The sequence below is a fragment of the Curcuma longa genome, chromosome 11 (genome assembly GCF_044706935.1).
Source record: "Curcuma longa cultivar G26 ecotype Majalengka, Jawa Barat chromosome 11, ITB_CL_G26_1.1, whole genome shotgun sequence".
Lineage (NCBI taxonomy): Eukaryota > Viridiplantae > Streptophyta > Magnoliopsida > Zingiberales > Zingiberaceae > Curcuma > Curcuma longa.
Window position 1 is genome coordinate 16,450,446 of NC_133871.1, and position 23,623 is coordinate 16,474,068.

General features: G+C 38.0%; 2 protein-coding genes and 2 pseudogenes across 2 annotated transcripts; 3 read left to right on the top strand and 1 right to left on the bottom strand.

Annotated features, from left to right (window-relative positions):
- Positions 1–1,391: 1,391 nt before the first annotated feature.
- LOC141841344 (uncharacterized) lies at positions 1,392–2,571 on the bottom strand. The gene has a single exon (XM_074729502.1). It carries the CDS (start codon positions 2,403–2,405, stop codon positions 1,497–1,499), a length of 909 nt encoding a protein of 302 aa, XP_074585603.1. The 5' UTR covers positions 2,406–2,571; the 3' UTR covers positions 1,392–1,496.
- Positions 2,572–10,759: 8,188 nt separating this feature from the next.
- LOC141837229 (uncharacterized) lies at positions 10,760–11,528 on the top strand (annotated as a pseudogene).
- A 3,978-nt stretch (positions 11,529–15,506) lies between these two features.
- LOC141837230 (phosphatidylinositol 4-kinase gamma 7-like) lies at positions 15,507–17,154 on the top strand (annotated as a pseudogene).
- A 1,791-nt stretch (positions 17,155–18,945) lies between these two features.
- Positions 18,946–22,207, top strand: LOC141837231 (putative U-box domain-containing protein 42). The gene is given in 4 exon segments (XM_074724672.1): positions 18,946–18,992; positions 19,135–20,107; positions 20,196–20,505; positions 20,601–22,207. Coding segments are annotated over 4 exon segments (2,937 nt in total).
- The last annotated feature ends 1,416 nt before the right edge of the window (positions 22,208–23,623 follow it).

Here is a 23,623-nt window from a genome sequence, read left to right on the forward strand (position 1 = left end):
CTCTTCTGATCAAATCGAGTTATGTCTGCTCTTCAGCAAAAGATAAAATCCGTCACCCCAATAGTTCCACACGGTCAGTCACACAGAATTGTCAGATTGTATTTCATGACGAAGCATGAGTGGCATAGTCACTTACTATTGGTATCAATTGGCGTTCAAAACGATACATTCAGTTACATCTCTTGGCAATTAAAACATGCTTTTTAGCTGGATATTAATAGATTTAACCAAAAAATCTTTCAAACAGGAAAACTGTATTTTATCAAAGGAACATGGAACTGCTCCCAAGATAAGACCTTTCGAAGAAAACAGTTATCAGAGGAACATATAATTGCTCTCAAAATCAAACTTTTCGAAGAAAACTGTTGTCTTATCGAAAGAACATGAACTTGCTGTCGAAATCATGCCTTTCAAAGAAACATGGAACTGATCCCAAATCAAGCCTTTCAAAGAAAAAAAAAACAATACTATATCAAAAGATCATGAAACTGCTCTTAAAATCAAATTTCGAGTGTGAAGGACGAGCAGGAGGAGATCGGAGCGATCGAGTCTTCCTGGACCTTCAGAATGTAAAGAGAGAGAGGGAAAAGCATAAAAAACGAAGCTTTATTTTTTTCCGCGCATTCAGCAGAATTGCTATCATGATCGATTGGAAAGAGAGGGACCATCTCGAAGAGCTTTTGGGAAGAGAATTCAGTCGACATTGCCGCCATTTGCTGCCTCGCTGGGCTGGCGCCGAGGGGAAGCGATGACGGAAGCGGCGTTCCTCGGATAGCCGACTATCCTCACGTTCTTCGAGTGGAATGTCGCCAGCGTGCGGACGACCGACGCTCGGCACATCAAAGACAGGCGCGTCCACCCATCCTACACAGAGGAGATTGAGCGATAGTGTAAAGATTCAAAAAAGAGAAAGGGTAAAAGTATAAAAATCAAAGCATTTTGCCTCATTCAGCAGAGCAATTCCAAAGTGGCGGACCATCTCGACGATTGTTTTTTTGTTTTTGTTTTTGTTTTTTTTTGAAGAGGACTTGACCAACATTGCCACCGTTTACCACCTCGACGGGGAAAAACGGCGAGGAGAGGCGATGGCGGCTGCGGCGTCGTTCTTCGGGGAGCCAAGGACTGGCGTTCTGCGGTGGTTCGCCGTTGTAGCGTAGCTTGGACGGGCTCCCTATCATCGTAAAAGGAGGAGAGAAGGCTTGAGATTGGAAGCGGAAGCGGAAGCGGATCAGAAATGAGAAGCTTAATTACCGAATTGCCGCAAAATTTGTACGACGCCGGCACCTGCACTAGTATTTATTCATTTCGAATGGATTAAATTTTCAGTTAGATATACAAATATTATTGATTTGAAGTCATAGAATTATAACATTTAAATTAATTTATTGGAAATCAAATACACAACCAAAAGCACGATATATGCACCATTAGGTAATAATTAGAAAGTTAAGTGGATGATTATTCTGTTAATGGAGAAATGAAACGGATTAAATTCATTAATTCAAGAGGAAGGGGGCTGGATCGGCATCGCTCCACTGGCAATCGCTCCAATACGCCCCCGTCGCTGCCGGCGGCTGCTCCACCGCTGTGGATAGACCGTAGATCGCTGGATCTGCTGCTGCGTTCGTCCATCTAAACCCGTCGACCACCGCCTGATCCAGAAAACTCGTCTGTGCCGTGACCTCCTCCACTGAAATCGGTCGAGATTGGATCGGAAACATCTGCTGCTGGGGTGGTGTCGGATTCATGAACTCCAACGGCGACGGGAGCTCACCCTCGTCCGCTGTCAGCAGTGGAATCGGTGCCGATGGCTGATGCATGAACTCCGGTTGCGCCCTGATCTCTGCTTCCATCGACCGACAATGGAGAGAAATTGGAAGCGGAGCGCCGAAGTTGCTGAGTATCGTCGGAGCCGACACGGCCGAGAGTGTCGTTTCGGCGAAGATCTCCGCCTCCGGGACTAGCGGAGCCCCTCCTGCCTCTTGGCTGAAGTACGTTGTGGGATTAGAGTTGGCATCTGGGTTAGAGGCTGCCGTGGTGGCTGAATTGAGACCATCGGAGCGGCCTGAGGGCGACGGTTCCGTGTGCGATGGGAGGCTGCCGGGGGGCTTTGAGGTGGAGGAGGAGCGCTTTGATTTGCGGCAGCCGCCGCCGACAGGGACGTTGCGGAGGATTCCGCCTTTGGTCCAGTAACGGCGGCAGGCCTTACAGAAATGGCGGGGCTGAGCGAGGTTGTAGTTGTTGTAGTAGCAGAACTTGGTGTTGGTGGAGTCGCAGCGGGGGCACTTGACGGGGGCCGCCGGAGAAGGGTGGCTACGAACATGGAGCCGCCCTGCACCTGCTCCTCCTCCGCCACCACCGAATAGGAGACCTGCAAGGCCTGGGATTGGCCGGTGGTTGTCCATTCACCTGCGACTCTAGAATCCTACAGAAGCTTTCTCAGCAGCAGTTACGGTAAGAAAGCTTCTTCGTCCTGCTGCTTCAACAACTAACTGGTCCTCTCTTAATATTCTTTGCTCGCTCTCCTAAATCTTTACCAGTAGAAACGACGGCTTTTGTTAGTTGAAATAGTTTAACATGTAGCAGCCGCAAATATCTTGTGTTGTTCTCCTTGAAACCTCTTATGCCCTTCTTTGTTCTCCCTAAACTAATTGCAATTCTGTCTGTTGAGAAAGATAAGAGCCTCCTTAAGTTGCACTAAAGTAGTTAATCTGCTCAGATGAAAATGAAATCTTGTTAAGTCTGTCCATCACCTAAGCAACTTAATCATTTTGGATTGAAAATGAGGTTTCACAATTCTAAATCGTATCAATCTTTAGCGCATTGAGGATCGACTACTCTTTTATTGGCAAAAACTGAGTTACTTGAGAGAAAAAAAACTTTTTGTGTAGTTCCTTAGTTACTTGTTTTTGTTTTGTAGTAGCATGGAACATCAATGTTATTTTGCTGTTGTGTAATTCCAAGGATGGTTAATCCAGTGTTAACAATGTTTTAAGTGATCTGATGCATATGAAACTCGGTACGTTTTATTTAGTGGTTTATAGCATTCCTGGTGCGGCCCTGGAGCCAATGATTATCTGATCTCCATTGAACACGATTCAATTCCGTCTCGTGCCAGCATTGTATAATGCCGCTGACCGATTCCCATTTGATGATTCCTTCCCCAGCCCCCTCTCACTATTACATGCTAGCTAATAGTCAATAATGCAATGCCCAACATATGTTTCACTTGTTCTTGGAATTAGGATATCACTGCTCCAAGAGTTTGCTATACTGTAAAGTTTTCTCATGGTAAACTTAACCTTATCTTGCACCAATGATTATCTGATCTCCACTGAGCACAGTTTAATTCCTTCTCGTACCAGCATTGTACGATACCGCCGACCAATTCTCATGTGATCTTCCCCATCTCCCTCTCACTATTACATGCTAGCTAATAATGCAATGCCTAACCTATCTTTCACTTGTTCTTGGAATTAGTGGATCACTGCTCCAAGAGTTTCTTCACTGTAGATTTTTTTTTCTCATGGTAAAATTAACCTCATCATGCACTTCTAATTCAGTTAATTTGTGGCGTGATTGTTATGGAACAAAAGATATATGTGAAGCATAAAACCAATAAAACATACAAAACTTTACCCTTAGAAATTGAGATTGTCATTTATTTATAATTGTAGAATTTCAGATATGAGAATGAAGAGGTTATTGCTGGAAGTTGAAGAATTATTTTCAAAATGTTATTTGAAGTATCCAGTAATTTTATATTATTATAGGGAGAATACAACAAAAGCAAACATGATAACAAAGATGGAATTATCTAATTCCAACTAGATGCATGGATGAAATCTGAGTAATGCAATATTAATTTTGTGATTCACATTTCTATAGTTTCAATTTTTTACTTTTTGACCAATTGAACCGTGACGTAAAGTCAATACTTCGCATCTATAAGATGGCATTGAAAACTTAATGTCTCCCACGGTCCACACACTGAACTCAGCATGCAAGTTGCAATTTAAAATATGCAATTTTTTTTATTATTAGAAAAGTTAGAAAATATGGTTGCTTGAAATCTGACTTTTTTTCAATAAATTCTCAAAAAGGCACACTTAATATTTCAGAATTCTTAAAATACATATCAAATTTTTATTATTTTCAAAAGACACACTTAATTATAATTTTACCTCTTTGTAGGCATGCAACTTCTCTTATTTTTCTTCTCTCTTTTACTTACATGAACTCTCTATTTCAATTTTTTTTTTTCCTCTTAAATTAAACTAAACTAATGTAAATATCATTTAAACTTTAATAAATAATCCTCTAAATTTATTTATTAAAATATAAAAGTTTAAAATATCTTTTCTATTTTTAATATCTAATTATAAAAGAATAAAAAATAAAAATAAAATTAATAACGAGAATTGATTTTATTGATAAAAATAAAAATCACTTTGCATAGTTTAAATATAACATCGTTATGATGTTGATTTCTGATGACCAGCATCACAATGGTGTTGGTCTTCAAAAATTAGTATTACAATATTTTGAAAGTTTAAATTATTTCGAACATTGTTGGGAGATCCTTAATATAGTAAATGAGGATTTATTTAGACTCAGATTCACCTAATAAATCTATAAAAATTGGAATAAGTCCGATCAAAGCTCTTTAGGTTCATCGATGAGTTTTGACTAAAACTCACTGATGAACGTATACGACTTAGATTATTGAAATTTTATAATGAGATGGAAATGTAAAATGTGTAGAAGATAGATTATGAGAAATCTTGATCTTGAGTCTACTACACGAAGTTATAATCCTGTGCTAATCTGCACAAAGTTTGAAACTTTCCATACCTTTTCAGCAATGTTGAAAATCTTTTACGATGATAACGGAGGCGCATTTGGATTTTTTAGCAATGCAGAAATCTACATGAGTTGGAATAAACCTGATTAGAGCTCTCTAAGTCTATTAATGAGTTTTGATCAAAACTCATTGATAAATCTAAACAACTTAGATTTTTAAAATTTTACAATAAGATGAAAATGTGGAGTGTGTAAAAGGTAGATATAGTGAGAAATTTAGTTCTGAGTCTACTACACGGAGTTATAGGCTGGTGTCAATTGACACAAAGTTTGAAACTTTTTAAATCAGTTAAGCAATGTTATGAATCCTTTACGATGATAACTGAGGACACTTTTGCTCTCTCAGGCACTACAGAAATCTACAAGAGTTGGAATTAGTTCAATTAGAGCTATCTAGGTCTATTAATGAATTTTGATCGAAACAAAACCAACACTATGATGCTGATTTTTGAAGACTAGCGTCACTTTAATATTGATCTTCAAAAATCAACACCACAGTCTGTGCTAATTGACACGCGATCATAACTTTGTCTATGTGTATTAGGATCATGATTGGACATCATATACACCTTCTACGCACTAACCTCTCCTATCTCATTGCAAAATTTTAGAAATTCAAATACCCTAGGTCCATCAATGGGTTTGGATCAAAACTCATTAATTGACTTAAAGAGCTCTGATCGAACACATTTCAATTCTTGTAGGATTTTATAGTGCTCGGGAGTCAACATGAATCTATAACTTTGTGTAGGAGACTTTGAACTAATATTTCTCACCATATCTACTTTCTATATACTTCACACTTCTATCTCATTATAAATTTTCAGAAATCCAAGTCATCTAGGTCCATCAATGAATTTTGATCAAAATCTATTGATGGGCTTAAAGAGCTTTGATCGGGTTCATTCCAACTCATGGAGGTTTCTACAGTGCTTAGGAATCCAAATGTCTTCTCTGTTATCATTATAAAGGATTTCCAATATTATTCCAAAGATTTAAAAAGTTTTAAACTTTGTGCAAATTGACACGAGCAAATAATTTCGTGTAGGAGATTGAGGATCAAGATTTCACATTATATCTACCTTCTATATATGTTATACTCCCATCTCATTACAAAATTTGAAAAATTCAAATCGTTTAGATCTATCAATGAATTTTGATCAAAACTAATTAATGGGCATAGAGAGCTCCGATCAAGGTCATTCCAACTTTTATAAATTTATTAGGTGAACTTGAATCTAAATAAATTATTTTTTACTATTTTAAAACCTTTAGTGCTCAAAATGATTTGAACTTTCAGAATATTGTGATATGATTTTTAAAGATCAATACCACTATGATGTTAGTGTTCAAAAATCAGTACTATAGCAATTTTTTATTTTTATTTTTTATTAATAAAATTAATTCTCATTATTATTATCATTATTATTCTTTTATAATTAAATATTAGAAAATAGAAAAGATATTTTTAATGTTTAAATTAGTTTAATTTAATAATAAAAATTTGATGCGTCTCGTCGAAATTCTGCATGCCCTTTAGAAATTCATCTTTCTTTTTTTTTCCTTTGTCGTAGCTAGGAGGCTAGGAACCCTAAGTAGGCTCAGTATCCTATCATTGTCATGGATAGGATATGAGGTTGAGATCATTAATGACCGACTGAGATGTGAGACTTCAGAAAAAACAACATTGGATATATACAGCTGTGTAAATTTAGCATCGTGTGTTCAGGACATCTTCGATGCAAAATTTTTAAAAAATTTATCAAATAAAAAAAATCTAACTATTATGGAGATGAGATTTAAATTTTTAGTTGAAGAGCCCTAGTGAAATTTTAATTTTTTAAAAAAAAATAATGGATCAGTAATTAATTAATAATAAAGCTTGGAATTTATAAAGGGAGATAATAGTAAATTTTTCTATATTTGATATGATATATTAAAAATTATTTAAAAAATCATGAAATTCTAATCAGATGCACTCAGTGAGTCAGCGCCCTATCATTATGTTAGTGCCTCAGTAATGCAAAAACACAAAACAAGTTCAATATGGCTACTTAAGCTGTCACATTCCGGGCAAGTGACACGACATAAGAGCAAGATGACAAAACACTTAACTCGGCCTAGACAGAGAAACTTCTCGTGCTTCAGACATGTGGCTGTGGCTGTGGCTGTGGCTGTGGCTGTGATAATTGTAAACACAAGCGGGATCTACTATTTTATTTAATCCAACATATGGATATATATGGTCTACGATAATTTACAAAATCGTGCATTTAAAATTATGTATTGATTAACATATGTATTATAATTTTATATTTATCAAAATACATATTTCCTCGAAGTATAATGATCAAAAATACCTTTTTGCCTGAATTCGTTTCCCAACCCCTTCGGCTTGTGTTGTCCAAAAGACGCACAGTTTGGCATGCGTGCGGTTCAGGAGACGAATTCGAATAAAATGTATTTTGATTATTACACTCCGACAAAATATATTATTTGGAAAATATTAAATTATCATACATATTTTAATTAATATGCAACTTTAAATGCACAACTTTGTAAACTATCGCATGACCTATATGTTATCTAGACAGATTTTTATACAAGTACTTGTTGTCTTCCCCTTGCCTGTCCTCAAAAGTACACAGTGTATACCATCAATTTTTTATGGAATAGACCTTAGGAAATCGAACAAGCTAGGAGGATAATGACGGCACTATTTGATGGGCACTGGGTATGGGTGAACTGTGAACATGCACCCATCGGGTAGCCCCAGCAGTACTTGAACAGTCGCGATGAGTGGTGGGGTTGAGGAATTGCTTGTCTGACAATAGAGTTACTCACTAAGTGCCACTGAGCACCTCTTGATAGTTGTAAACATGGACGGATATGGATTTCATCTCTTTCCCTGTTCAAGTCGATCTCAATCTAAAGTAGTTTCCTTCTCACCATTCGCTATCAAAGTCTTTCTACAGAAAGATCGTGCTAATCCAATATGCTTTATAAAAAATTCTCAACCATACACCATGACTAGCCGAACTACAGATGTTGGTGGATGTCCATTTCACCCACATCATCAAGATCTTCTCTCTCCCCTTGTCATTAATGATTCATTTTAGAGAAATGAAATGATTATACATTTTGCATTTAGCTAGCTAAGTTTAATTTCTTTTCACCATTCAGTTCTTTTGCTTGATTGATTCTTCAAATGATGATGATTTTAGTGATTATCTGACATCTGAAATGCGAGATGCATTTTGCTACTTTGGTGCTTTCTTCTTGCAGTGTACCTTGTTGAAGATATTTAGAGGTAGCTGCGTGGTTGTAATATGTTTGGAATTTCTTCGAACTAGCATGCTTGTCAACTCTTAGTTGTTTAAAGGGTTTTGTGCTTTTCTCCATGATTTTTATTTTATGGTTTAGTGATAATAACACAATATCTAAACTATCTTAGTTGAGATTTCAGGTCGTTAGTTCAAGTAGCAATAGTGTAGGTTTGCATTGTAGAAAATCCATTATAATAAGGTATTCTTCTTTGTTAGATACTACCATTTGTCAGTCTACATAATTAAGCGTTCTTTCTTAAATACTATTATTTGTCAATCTGCATAATTAAATGTTCTTTCTCAGTTACCACCATTTGTAAATTAGGAATAGTGCAAAAAATGTGCATCTGGAACAGTAACCTTAATTCACTGATACAGGCAATAACCGCAAAAAGGTTAAATTACACTGAATTTGATGCTAGGAATAACATTCCCTAAACTTACGGTTGATGATGGATGGTTTATCAAAAGATTCCCTTCGTATGTTAAAAATATAGGTTATTGTTGATAGATGGATCAACAGTGGATTACATCTTTCGTATGAGAGGAGAAATTCTCTACTTCAGTAAAAGTGGAATCCGTCATTCTAGCAGTCTCACACGGTCGGCGCCATGATCATCTGTGAGGAGGTAAATCAAGAAGCTACAGTTGGCCACGACGGAGAAGGGCATTACCTCAACTTCGTTGAGATTCGATCCTTGTCCACTTCAATAATTCTGCTTAGTCGTAATTAACTCAATTATGTCCCAAGAGCATGAGAGAAATTCCCTATCTTCATATAATAGTTGATAGATGGATGATATATTAAAAAATCAAGGGGAAGTTGATGATGCACATTTGGAGGTTTAAAGGCTAAATCATTTGAGGACAACACAAAGGCTAGCTAATCTTGAGAAAAATATAGTTCTATATGTTATTGTTTGGCCCTAAAATATTAGTCCTCACCTTCCCCAAAATCATTTTCCTTAAACTTAGGGTTGGCTTATATATCATCCTACTATTTCACCAAGTTTAACACCTTCCTCCAATACATTTTTATTGTACTAAGAAGGCTTCTTAATCACATTAGTACCCTCTGCATCTGTCAATCTCTCATGGTCATGAAAGTGACTAGTTAGGGACCGAAACCACTCTCTGTTTGTCATCTTCATCCAGAAACAATCTAAGAGATTGGTCGTCCAACAGACATAATCATGCAAGTTAATTTCCGTCTGGTTCACAAGAATGATAACTTAGTGGCCCAGCCAACTGAATAATCCAAAAATGATTATTTCATCTGGGCAATATTGTTAGATTGGTCGCCGTCAATGATGTGCATGCCATCTTCACTCCATCATCACAAAAACTGTTCGATCTCTTTCAACTTTTCAGTGGGTCCATCCCAAAATCAAGTGCAACAGCAGCGGAGGGACCATGAAAGCAACACAGTTAGATAGTGAACTCATAGATAAAATAATCTACAGTCATAGATAAAATATAGATCCACACTAAAAAAAAGTGATGAGTAAAGAATTTGACGTGGTTTTTTTTATTGTTACACGATTAATATTTTTTTATCTATCTTGTGGATTTTATTAATGATATATTTTCTCAATTTTAAATAGTTAAAAATTATAACTGTGATTTACAAAGGTTCAACAAATTAATTTTACCTATTCTAAACCCCGACTCATACCAAATATTGGCATCCGATCTTCATCCACCATTGTGCCGGGAACAAATATTCATTCTTTGAGAGTTGAGACAATGGTTGGTGGTTTCATACTTAAGGCACACCAAGTAGGTTAGACAAATCATGGATTATCCAAGTTTGACAAATTGAACGGATGAACCGTGTTAGATGGATGGACTAAACCCAATGGATTTGGTAAATTAGTTGGGTTGCATAAATAGGAGTTTAGTGGATAAGGACTCGACAAATTAATAAATTAGGTAAATTTATCAATAATAGAGGTTGTGGTCTGTCAATTCATAAGATTATGATAGAAATTATGACTGAGATTTCAAGATCTAATTTATCATAATTTATTAATTATAGATTAACAGTAATGTGTAATATTAGTTGTATATATATTCTTACCTTAAGTAAATCAGTAGTAATTAGTGTAATTGTTGTAAATATTTTCTTGTTTAAAATAAATTATACAAAAATATTTATTTAAAGGAAAGATCATCAAAGAAAGAGACATTCAACTATTTTATCATGTGTCATGGTATCAGAGGGATGTTTTGAAATTCATAATTGAATCTTTGAATCTCTGTTAATTTTTTTTCTGTCCTACAAAGTTTTCTAGTTTGGTTTCAATTTTTGGGTTGATTAATTTCTGATCAACAACTTTAGCTTTGAGAATTTTTTTAGAAGAATATCTACAGAGACTCTAGTTATCAAATTTACAGGAAAGAATTATACAGCCTGAGAATTTCAGTTCAGAATGTTTCTGAAAGGGAAGAAGCTTTGGAATCACATTGACAGGTCTACTCTTGCTTCTAAAGAAGATATAGAACTTAGTCAATGGGAGACAAAGGATGCTCGAATCATCTCTTGGGTTTTAGGTTTTATTGAACCTCATATGGTGAACAATTTACAATCTTTTAGTACAACTAAGAAGATATGGGATTATCTGCAATGCATATATCTTCAAGATAACACTGCAAGATGATTTCAACTAGAACTGGATATTAGTAACTTTAGTCAAGGTAATCTCCCTATTGAGCAATATTATCCTGGATTTATTAATCTATAGAGCGAATATTCTAGTCTTATCTATTCAAAGGTACCTAAAGATGTCTTAGCCAGCCTTCAAGCAATTCATGAAGATAGTAGACGTGATAAATTTTTGATGAAACTGAGGCTAGAATTTGAAGTTGCACGAGCTGGACTATTGAATAGAAATCCTGTCCCTTCCTTAGATATATGTCTTGGAGAACTGTTGTGTGAAAAATAAAGAATGACTACACAAGTTGTTCTAGGTTCATCCAAGGAAATATCTGAAGTTGTTAATGTTGCTTATGCTGCTCAAGGGAAGAATTGAGGAAAGGGACAAATGCAGTGCTATAATTGCAAAGAGTTTGGGCATATTACCCGCAATTGTGATAAGAAATTCTGCAATTATTGTAAACAGAATGGATACATTATCAAGTAATATCCTACACACAGAAAATTGATGAGGTCAAGCTTTTCAAGCTGCTATCTCAGACCCTACCACTATCAATTCTACATCCATAATTGGTGGCACAAATCAGTCTTTTACTACTCCAAAAATAGTCCAACAGATGATCATCACAGCATTTTCTACTCTTAGACTTCATGGTCAAGGTAAGATTGTTTCTTCTCCTTAGTTTGTTGATTCTAAGGCATCAAATCATATGACTGGATCACCTGATTGGTTGCATAATCTTCAGAGGTATACTGGTAAATAAAATATTCAGATTGCCAATGGTAGTAATCTTTCAATTATAGCCATTGGTGATATTGAACCTTCCTTTTACCATGTGTTTGTCTCTCCTAGATTGTTTACTAGTTTAATTTTTGTTAGGTAGTTGGTGGATAATAACTGTGATATAAATTTCTATCGTCGTGGTTGTCTTATATAGGTAGAGGTCAGAGAAGGTGATCACGAAGGGACTTAAAGTGGATAGATTATTTCCATTACAATTTAATATTCCTAAAACTCTGTCATTGGCTTCTATTATTATTGAAAATAAGGCAAATGTTTGGCATAAATGTTTGAGTCATCCAAATAATGTGATATTGTCTCATTTAATGAATCATGATTTTCTTGACAACAACAATCATTGTTCTTCTAATAGTTTATCTCTTGATTGCTCTGTTTGTAAATTAGGAAAGAGTAAAGTGTTATATTTTCCTACTTATCATACTCATGTTAATTCATGTTTTGAGATTATGCATAGTGATATTTGGGGTGTTACTCCTAACATTTCGCATGCGCAGTAAAATAATTCGTGACTTTCATTGATGACTGTAGACGTTTCACATGGATATATTTTTTACGTACCAAAGCTGAAGTGTTAACTGTTTTAAAATTTTTTGTGACTTATATTAAGACTCAATTTTCCACCTCCATTAAGGTTTTATGGTCTGATAATGGTGGTGAGTATATCTCACATGATTTTCAAGCTTTCTTACAACAAAAAGACATTATATCTTAACGATCATGCCTTTATACCCCTCAACAGAATGGGGTTGTTGAATGGAAAAACTGTCACTTGCTGAATATGGTTCGCACGTTACTCTTAGAGGCATCAGTTCCGCCTAGATTTTAGGTGGAAGCACTGTCAACTGTAGTTTTTCTAATTAATCAACTACCTTCTCAACAATTAAATTTTGATTCTCCTTACTTCTGTTTTTTTGATATGCAACTTAATTATCATATCTTATACACTTTTGGATGTGTTTGCTTTGTTCACTTACCTTCACATGAACGTCACAAACTTACAGCTTAATCAGTAAAGTGTGCAGCAAGATTTTCCTTCAAATGGTGTTCTTCTTTCTAGCTTTAATGATATATCTCCTTCCATTGAGCGTTTTAATTATGATTTTGTCTATCAGCAATGACAACCCCCATCATCGTAAATCCTTCTCGACCCTGATCCAGTGCCCACTTCAGTAGCTCCTCGAAGATCTAATCGCATCAATCGGCCTCCTAATTGGTATAGTTTTTCTACAATTTTAGCCAATATTACAATTCCTACCTCTTATTCTCAGGCCACTAAATATGTATGTTGGGAGAAAGCTATGCAAGAGGAACTTCAAGCTCTTTTAGAAAATCATAATTGGGATATTATTCCTTGTCTCATTGGTATCAAACTCATTGATTGAAAATGGTTATATTCTATTAAGCTGAGATCTGATGGCTCACTTGACCGATACACAGCAAGATTGGTGGCACTCAAAAATCGACAACAGTATGGAATTGATTATGAGGAGACTTTTTCACCAGTAACAAAAATGACGACAGTATGACTTGTTCTAGCTATTGCTACTTCTAAGGGTTGGTTATTACGACAGATGGATATTAAGAATGTCTTTTTACACGAGGATCTTAAAAAAGAAATTTATATGACTCCACCACCAAGATTATTTTCGACACCCTCTTCTGATGTTTGTAAACTAAAAAGTCAATCTAGTTTAAATTAAAAGAGGCTCTGCATGCTTGTTTGACAAGTTTCGATCCATGCTTATTCACTTTTCTTTTGTCCAGAATCAATATAATTCTTTATTATTTCATTGTAAGACTGCTAAAGAAATTGTTTTATTTCTAGTATATATTGATGATATCATTATTACATATACCGACTTTAAATTGATTTCTCCCTTTCAGCAACGCTTTCACAAAAAATTTCATATGAAGGACCTGGGTCCTTTTTATTGAAATCTTACTCAGTGATTAATTTTTATGGATAGTAAATTCAAAAATTTCAATTTATTTTCGAATTAGACTTTGGTCCATTGTTTATTTTGTTACAAAGCCTACCAAATGTTACTGACGTTTGAAATTTCAAAACAAATGGTTGTAGTCCCAATGCCAAGACAATCAGGGCCTATCGTATATATAATATATCCCCCAAAATCTGAATCTTTATGGGGAAATAAATGGCTGGATTCGCTTAACTGGTCGGTGCAATGCTACTGGGACGGCCATTAGTTTAAAAGGGCGAAGGATTCGGAGGCGAACTGTGAAGGATTCGAGAGGAGGAAGGCTATGGCATCTGGATATTTTGGGATCGCCGTCGCATGGACACATATATAGCGGTTGATCGCCTTCCCTCGATGTCGTCGGCCGTGGAGCTTTTTTTGCCCGATTTCCGTCGCCGGTCACACCAATCCACCGATCTCGGTGTTCGTCGTTAGGTGGCGAGATGTCGCCGTAAACTTCATGCCGGGTAGCGTACGGTTCGCTCGATCCATAGCTGGTTAACTTGCTTATTTTGATCTTTTGTAAGTTTATTCTGAATATATCTAAGAATGCCGATATTTTTATAACGATCCGGCCCGTCCGTCCATGAGAATTCTACTTATCTCGACCTCTATTTTTTTGGATCATGAGCCGTCGATCATCGACCATGTCGTTACCTACTAGGACTTTCCACCCATGCCCAGTGAATTTTTACCTTCCTCAGATTCGAACTCTAGACTTACAAACTAAGTACTGAAGTTCCTTGAATCCGATAATCAAGTGAAAAGAAGTTCTCACTTAGTTACCAGATATAAGGAACTTTAGTATTTTAGTCTGCAGGTCTAGAGTTCGAGTCGGGGAAGGCAAAAATCCACTGGATGGTCGACGGCCCATAACCCATAAAAAAATAGGAGTCAGAATAAGTAGAATTCTCACGGGCGGACGGGCCGGGTCGTTACAATTTTAGTGCCACAAATCGGCCATTTTCGAATTTCTTTTCTTTTTTAAAAAAAGTAGAAATGTGTTTTTGCGTACACTTTCATTTTTTTTTTCTCTCTTTTAGAAAAACACATTTTGAACCTTGTTCGCGCTTGATGATGGCGGTTTGATCTCCTATTTTCAACTCTTTTTTTAAATTTATTTTCGATGCCTCTCAATTCTCATCACTTGTCACTCCCTTCAACTTGTTGGAGGGACATCACCGTTTGACCTTTTTCTCGGCGACTAGGTCGCTTGTTTTGTAACGTACGTTCAATTAATATTATCAGTATTTTCTTTCAAATTGTTGTTCTTGTTAGTGAACAAATATGCATGAAGAGAAGAAATAACTTGTTTGTTTCTGATTAATATTGCACATATTTTTGGCAGTTTCTTCTACTATTCTTTTCTCATCTTCCTTGTCGTGAAAACTAAGAACTAGAAAATGTATCTTTTATCATACTATTTTACCATATTCAAATTGATCACTACGCCGCTTATCTTTCATTCGTTTACGAATTTTATGGTTTGTGGATTACCGGTATATTTGGAAAGGAATGATTTTCTTTTTCATTGAATTTGCATCAACATCCATGAAAATCATATATAGACATGTTTGCCTTCGATGGATTCGATACCATAACAATAAAGATATATATATATATATATATTCAGGTTTCATTCTAAACATCACTCTGTTAGAAGATGGTTTCCCGAATTAGAGGAGGCTAGAAGATCTCCATTTTCTTCCTTGTTCCTATCTTTCAAATAAGCTTGTGATTATCTTGTTCCGATTGCTGAATTCATGGCCGTTTATGCACCATTTTATATATTTCTGCCGCTTTTGCACATGCCTTTGCAATTGGCGCAGGCTTGAGGGAGAAAAAGTAGCTTGTTCTTGCTTTCGACATCCTCCTGACTCCATGGCTCCCCATTACTCCTCACGTGGAGCTTCCTGCACAGGAGTTCCTCCACTCCATGCCTATCGCCATTGGAGATGATCCTAAGCAGAGTGGGGATCAGAGTGGTTTGATTGAAATTTTATGCTCAAACAACTGTGCTGAGATTAAGCTACTTGTTAAGGATGCAGTGAAGGCTATTAAGAGAGTCATTGACCCTACACCAGTTCACAGGGGGATTGGTGGTGCATACTTCTTCCGGAACAAAAGTGGTGCTAACATTGCTATTATGAAGCCAACAGAGGAGGAGCCATTTGCACCAAACAATCCACAATCCTAAACTGGGCTGAAAAGGTCTGTACGAGTTGGCGAGACTGGGCTCAGGGAGGTTGCTGCCTACCTCCTGGATTACCATCACTTTGCCAATGTCCCTCCAACAGCCATTGTCAAGATCACACATCCAGTATTTCATTCGAATGAAGACATTAGTTCCAAAAGCAGCATATATTAAGGTTTCCTCGCACAAAGACAAATACTGCCAGCAAAATTGCTTCATTCCAGAAGTACATTCCACATGACTTTGATGCTAGTGACCATGGCACCTCAAGCTTCCCTGTCACGGTCGTGGACAAGATTGGGATACTTGATGTTAGAATCTTCAATACAGACAGGCATGCTGGGAACCTTTTGGTGAGGAAAATAGATGGTAATACCGGTAAGTTTGGTACTGTGATGGAACTAATCCCAATAGACCATGGCCTTTGCTTACCTGAGAGCTTGGAGGATCCTTATTTTGAATGGATCCATTGGCCGCGGTCATCAATCCCTTTTTCTGAGGAAGAGCTCGAGTATATTGGGAACCTTGACCCATTTAGAGATTCTTAGATGCTCCGAATGGAGCTACCTACGATTCGACAATCATGCCTTAGTGTGTTGGTATTATCGACAATTTTTCTCAAGGAAGCAGCTGCGTTTGGACTTTGCCTTGTAGAGATTAGCGAGATGATGAGCAGGGAATTCAGTGGAATGGAAGAGGAGCCGAGTGGGTTGGAGCTTATCTGCATTGAGGCGAGAAGGTCGGCGGCACAAAGAGAGGCTTTTTCTCCGAAATGTGATTGATGAAGATATTCAGTTTGACCTCGACTATGAAGATAATGATGAGTGATGCCAAAAACATCGCCACTCCTCAACTGTATGTACGAGGGAGGGATTTCTAGAAATATACTACCAAACTTAGAAGAAAGTGCGGAAGACGAAGAGGAGGTGGAAGATGAAAATGAATCTATCAATCTGGAAAATGCTAGTTGCTTGCTACCATTTGTCGGTGACCATCTTCCAAATTTTTCAAAGCTATCTTTGTCCCTAAAGGGTGTATACGTTGATGGAAAAAGTCAGCGATATCTTGCCAGTTTTCCAAAATCCAATCTGCCTAAAAGTAAAACTAGTAAAGTCAACGGTTTCAGTTATGGGTGGGTACAAGAGTGCAAATGAGAAGCTTCATGCAAGTGCGAGTTTTGTGAAGCTCTCGGACATGGGAGAGGCAGAGTGGACTGCTTTCCTGGAGAAGTTCCAGGAGTTGCTTCCAGGTGCATTCCGAGGCCGGAAGTGTGACTCTGCTGCTCACCTGAGGCAGCGGCAGAGGTTTGGCACTTCGTGACAGTTTTGAGGAATCTCGAGGAGAATGTGAAGAAGGTTTTTTCTGCATCAGTTGCAGATGTTATTTATCATCCCTTTTTCTGGTAGTGGTGCAGGTAATGGAAAGTGCAAGATTTAGAACAAAGTCATGTCATTGTGGTGTCATTCTTTGGAGATTGTGGAAGTAGGCTGACCTATCTTCAATTGAGCATCTCTGTAACTGGAGTTATTATATGTTAATTTGAAGGTGAACCAAATTGCCAATTTATTTGTTCATGCTGCTTTTTAATTTTAGAACTTACTAACATATAAAACCTAATAACTTGAGTCGCGCTTGGTAAGTTTTGGAGAGGGTTACTTATGCAGTCCATCCACATTATTCTTGTTTCTGTAGACTAGATATGTATGAATAATGTGGCACAATAGTGTTGAAGATTTAAAGGATGACTAGGCATTCTTGCGTTTCTTGATGCATTGTTGTAGATATTGACCAAGATAACATTAATAGTATATATAGATGTGGATGGTGTAATCATTATATACCTCTCGCAAGATTATGTGAATTTGTTGTGTAATTCTAATGGTTCATTAATAGGAATGATTTTGGAAGAATTTTACTAGGGTGATGTATCTTGCTATTTACATCACAGTTGAGTATACAAAAAAAAACAAAAGTTATGGACGAATCATTCATTTTTAGGAACAAGAACCTAAATAGTTAATGCAACTAATTCAATTTATTATTTTCCTTGTGTTATCAGCATTAACAGCATGCATTGCATGACATTGAGTCATTGAAATGGTCTTAATTGTACCCTTATCAATAATAGTAATAATAATAATAATTTTTTTAATAAAAAAATCCAACCTGTATCTTAATGCCAACTTGATGAAATTTCTTTTTATATAAACTTCGCAATGCAATCTGTGGGCATGGGTAACAAATCAATTTATAAAGCCAAAAGCTTAAATTAGCTGGTCACACGTGGCCAAATTTAAATAGTCAGATTGCCAATTAACTGGTCACACGTGGCCAAATTTAAATCTTTTTCATCCTCTAAATGGCTTCCTCACCTCCATCTTAAGTATTACAAATTACCGATTTAAAGCTGCCACTTTTTGTATTTTTTAAGAATATGCCAATATTGCAGAAATAAATAGTCAGATCAAATGATTTGTGGAGATAAATCCATGCAAAGATATCCAAGAATTAAGACAAAAGAAAGAAAGGATCAAAGGTTGTGATTCAAGAGGAATGAGTTCTAGTTTTTTGCTCATTCTCGTCAGATTATTTCATGTGCGAAAGAGATTGATATTGACTTGGTAATTTTGTGTCAGATGTTAAAGTTTCAAAGTTGAGCCTGAGAAGCAAAATAGCTGAATAAGCAACAACTATTAAACTATACTAAAATGGAGATCACTAACCCTTCGCTGACATAACAAATAGCACTTTGAAAATAAATTTCAGAAGTATAAGTCAACCCTTGCAAACTAGGTAATAAGTTGGTGACTAGTTCAGAAAGGACTTCCTCCTAAAACCTTATCCTGATAAATTCAGAAAACAGATTCGATCAGTTTGCTTCTTCAGAAGATGAACTGAAGAGACATTCAGTTCTTCAAGGGGAGAGATGCAGCAAATCCTGAAACTCCTTTAGAGATTCAATTGTCTCCAACCTCCCATTCATTCACTCAGTCCTTTTTTGTTTGTTTGAATGATCTTTATATATTTCGGTTGGTAAAGCTTCAAAAGCAGCTCCATCAAGGCAAAAGTGAGTAAATTCCATGTTAATAAACAGAAAAAGTTGCTGGTAGTTATGTTTCCGTTTAATGGATCCGGAGTGGAATATATTTTCATTAAGTGAATTAAAATACAGGTTTTATCTTATATACCAGGAGCGAATTTGCATGGATAATTGACTCAAAAACAGGAAACAAATTGCATGGGTGTATTCCTGAAAGTTATTATGATGTTTTGAGATAGAAATTTGCATTTAATTCTAATAATGTCTCTTTCAGTATCATCTGATATCTGATTTTAGCTGTTGTTGATCATACTCGGCAACCAAATGCCATGGAGCTAGGAATGGAACCACAGGTCCAAGAAAATATTGCAACAAGCAGAACTGAATTCCTGGCTTCTTTGTCATCAAAAGTCATCATCGCGAAGGAGCTAGTTACACGATGCAGCAGTGGAGATCAAGTGACCCTGGACAATGAACTCCAAGCCACCATCAAGCAACTAGAGGCAGTGATCAGAAGCATGGCAGTTGATCTCGGCAACATTCCTTTTTACAATTTCGGGAACCAAAGAAATGCTGACATTGCCATGAACCAATTCAGCCAACCACTGCAAATTAATACAAATCACCTAAGGTTGAGTGGAGAAGGGGAAAGTCCAGTTTCAACTTCTCACAGGGAGAATATTTATGAAGGTTTGGTTAAAGGCATGTATGATGGCACACATAGGAACGATGCTGCCGAAGCATCATCCAACATTCTCCCTCAATTAGCAGAAAGTCTGCAACCTGCTTACCAAGGCTTCTTCTGTCCATTAACAAAGAAAATTATGAATGATCCTGTCACCATCGAAACTGGCATAACGTACGAACGAGAAGCTATTGTTGAGTGGTTGTTGGATAGGTCCTCAGAAAATGTGATCTGCCCAACAACAAGGATTGAGATCAAAAGTACTGGTTTCAGCAACAATCTAGCTTTGAACAACACAATCAAAGAGTGGAAGGAACGAAGCGAGGCGACTAGAATCTGGATCGCAAGCAGTGCTTTGTCATTGGCCACTTCAGAAACCATGGTACTGGATGCACTCAAGGAGCTGCAACTGCTGAGCCATCATAAAAAGCACAACATGGAGCATATGCACAATGTTGGAATTACACAGCAAGTAGAGCAGCTTCTAAGGCATGATAGCGTGACTGTGCGGTGTGAGGCGATGCATCTTCTGCGCTCACTGGTGGAGGATGAAGACAGAAAGGTTTACAATCCTTCTCTTGTGCTTTTAGTTAAATTTTAAATCGGATCAATCCAAATGAGTTTGATGGTGGATGGATTTATATTTGTAGGTTATTATTGCAAAGACAAGAGCCCTCACAAGGGCAATCAAGATGATGTCCAGTTACAATTCTTCAGAGAGGCATGCAGCTGTTTCATTCTTACTCGAGCTTTCAAAATCTGAGATGTTCTTGGACAAGATCGGGCGGACACCTGGTGGAATCTTGATTCTGATTACAATGAAATTCAATAAGGAAGCTGATCCTTTTGCTTCAGAAAAGGCAGAAGAAACTTTGAAGAACTTGGAAAAGTTACCGTTGAACATTAGGTGCATGGCAGAGAATGGATTCTTGGAACCCCTTTTGGACCACCTCAGTGATGGTAAGTACCATTTTAACTCTCATCTCTCCACATTTTCCCTGAGAAACTACAACTGTAACAACTTGCTTGGCACTAAATTGCATTGCATAGTACAGATTCAGAAGAGGTGCAGATCGATATGGTGAGCTACCTTGGTGAGATCTCTCCCGAGGATAACATGAAGACTTATGTGGCAGAGAGAGCCTCCAATACCCTCATCCAAATGATTAGCAGAGGCAATGCTATGATCAGAAGAGAAGTATTCAAAGCTCTAGTTCAAATCTCATCTCACCCTCCCAACAGCAAGATACTCATCGATGCAGGCATCATCCCCATCATGATCGATGAGATATTTTTGCGCAGAATCCACAGCGAACCCCAGGATTCCCAGGAAGAGGCTGCTGCAATCCTTGCCAACATACTCGAATCGGATGCGATAGATTTCTCCAACATAAACGTGAACAAGAATGGCCACACCATCACCTCACATTACTCAGTTTACAACATTGTCCACTTGTTGAAGTGCTCGATGGTGGAAGAAGTGAATGTGAACCTCATAAGAATAGTACTTGCCCTCACAAAGCTCTCAAAGCCTCTAGCCACAGTCGTGTCAGTGGTAAAAGAGCTTGATGTAACGCAAACCATCATCGAATTCCTCAATTCTCGATTAGAAGAGCTCGCAACTGTCGCTGCAAAGTTGCTCATCGTCCTCTCATCTCACATAGGATACACTATAGCCACAGGTCTCTGCAAGACACAAGGCCAACCAGAGGGCCTAATAAAAAACTATGATATCGTGCGGATCTCTGAGAAGCAAGCCGTATCGGCGAACCTAATCGCAAACCTCCCGCACCAAAGCACACCACTCAATTTAGCTCTCTTCCACCAAGGCCTGGTGCCCTTAGTTCTCGGCAGGGTACAAGAAATCCAGAGAGGGGAAATACGAGCCAGCAACACAAAGCAGGCAGAGTACTACTTAGAAGGACTAGTGGGCATTCTTGTGAGGTTTACCAGCAGCTTGCTTGACCAGGAGATACTCGAGATGGCTATGTCAACAAATTTAACATCAGTGTTTTTAGACTTGCTTGTGAGGCCGTGCGGAAGCAGTGAAGTCCAAAGGTTAGCAGCTGTGGGGCTTGGGAACCTCTCCTCTCAGTCACTGAAACTATCAAGGACCCCTTCAGAGATGAAAAAGCCTTCCAGAGCAGTAAACATTTTCTCCAAGTCCATTTCGGTCTTGAACAGACAAGGTAGTAGAATGATGTTAACTTGCCCAGCACACCGGGGAGTCTGCTCCTCGACCACTACCTTCTGCTTGCTGGAATCCCGAGCTGCAGAGAGGCTGTTGGCTTGCCTCGACAATGAGAATGCCAAGATCGTAAAGGCAGTGTTGTCGGCCATTGGAACCCTATTGGATGAGAGCGTGGAGGTGGAGGGCAGTGTGAGGGCACTGAGTGAGCTTGGTGCAGTGAAGAACGTGCTCGGGGTGTTGAAGGTGCACAAGGACGAGGATGTCCTTCAGAGGAGTCTGTGGCTGGTTGAAAGGTTTTTGGAGAAGGGGAATGAGAGCTTCTGCAAGGAAATCTACAGTGATAAGGTGTTGTCGACAGTGCTGGTGTCGGCCTTCCATAGAGGGGATGGCAACACCAAGAAGATGGCTGAGAACATTCTTAGGCATTTGCATAGAATCATGAACTTCTCCAGTAAGAGTTTTGTTATGTGATGTGTTTTGAGTTCATTCAAACAGACAGAAATAAAATCTAAAATGTTTTTGGTCGATGAATTTGATTGCGCCGAGATGTTATTCCGTGATCTATATGTTGCTTCAGTGCGACAACCTATTCAGGTTTAAAGAAAGTTATTGATCTGAACTCTGAAGTCTATAGGATAATGGTGTTGCGTGTTACCTGACTGCTCTCAATATGGGATTTTTACGGATGAATATATATATACATACTGATTTTTACGGATGAATATATATATAACTATTCTATTCTATATCTCAAATTAAACTCTATCTCTCCCGGTCAAATACCACGGATGATCAAGTCATTAGTCAACGAAAAATCCAACGTAGATGACTTCTTAGATGAGTTAGGACGTGGGAGATGATCAGGACCTGAAACACACTTGAAAGAAAGGTTAGATTAGTACCGGGGAGTCCCGACAAATTATTCCGACGCTCAAATTATAGTTCTACGGAAGATGATAAAAAGTGGACAGGAAAGAAGATAATACTAACAGAGTTTTCAAAGTCAAACTTGGAATAAAGTTGTGGATTAAAGACAATCATGACCTGAAATATACTTCAAGGAGAGGTTAGACTAGTACCGGGGAGCCCCGGTAAACCACTCTAACGTTCAAGTTAGAGTTCTATGAAAGATGATAAAAAATGGACAAGAAAGAATATAATACTAGCAGAGTTTTCAAAGTCGAACCTGGAATAAAGTTGTGGGTTAAGTCTTTTATAGCGTGCTCAAGGCATCTCCACGTCGGATGAGATAGCGCCCTTATAGCAACCTGCAAAGGAGACCAGATCCGATAGTCGTTTCCTTTTGACCTTATGTGCAGAGAGAGGGGTATCCGAGGGGATCAGGTTTACTGCCTATTCATTCTTGGATTACATCGTATCCGTGAAAATATTCACGTTTTCCTTTAGCATGCCATATGAGATATATAGCGATTCACAGAAGACATAAAGGTGAAGTCCAGCATGATGGAGTCAGTCAAGGCAGAGCAAAGTGGTCGAAACGAGACTCAAGGCCAAGATGATCGAGACGAGACGACTAAAATGGTCGAGGTGAGGTTGGCCGAGACGAGACGACCAAGACGCCAAAACGAGGCTGGCCGAGACAGAACGATCGAGATACCGAGATGAGACGACCAAGATGCCGAGATGAGATTGGTCGAGACGAGACGACTGAGATGGCCAAGACGAGACTAGTCGAGATAGCTTCGGGTGCCCAAGTGGAGGTTGAAACTGAGCCCATGTTGAGCCCGAAATACAATCTAAGACCGAGGTGACAGATCTCACTCTGGTGGGATCAGGTCCAAGTCGACCCGTCTTACCACATTAGCTCGGACTTTTATACTCTTGACCTTTACTCTGAAGAGAACCACGTCCTCTACGGCATCTGCA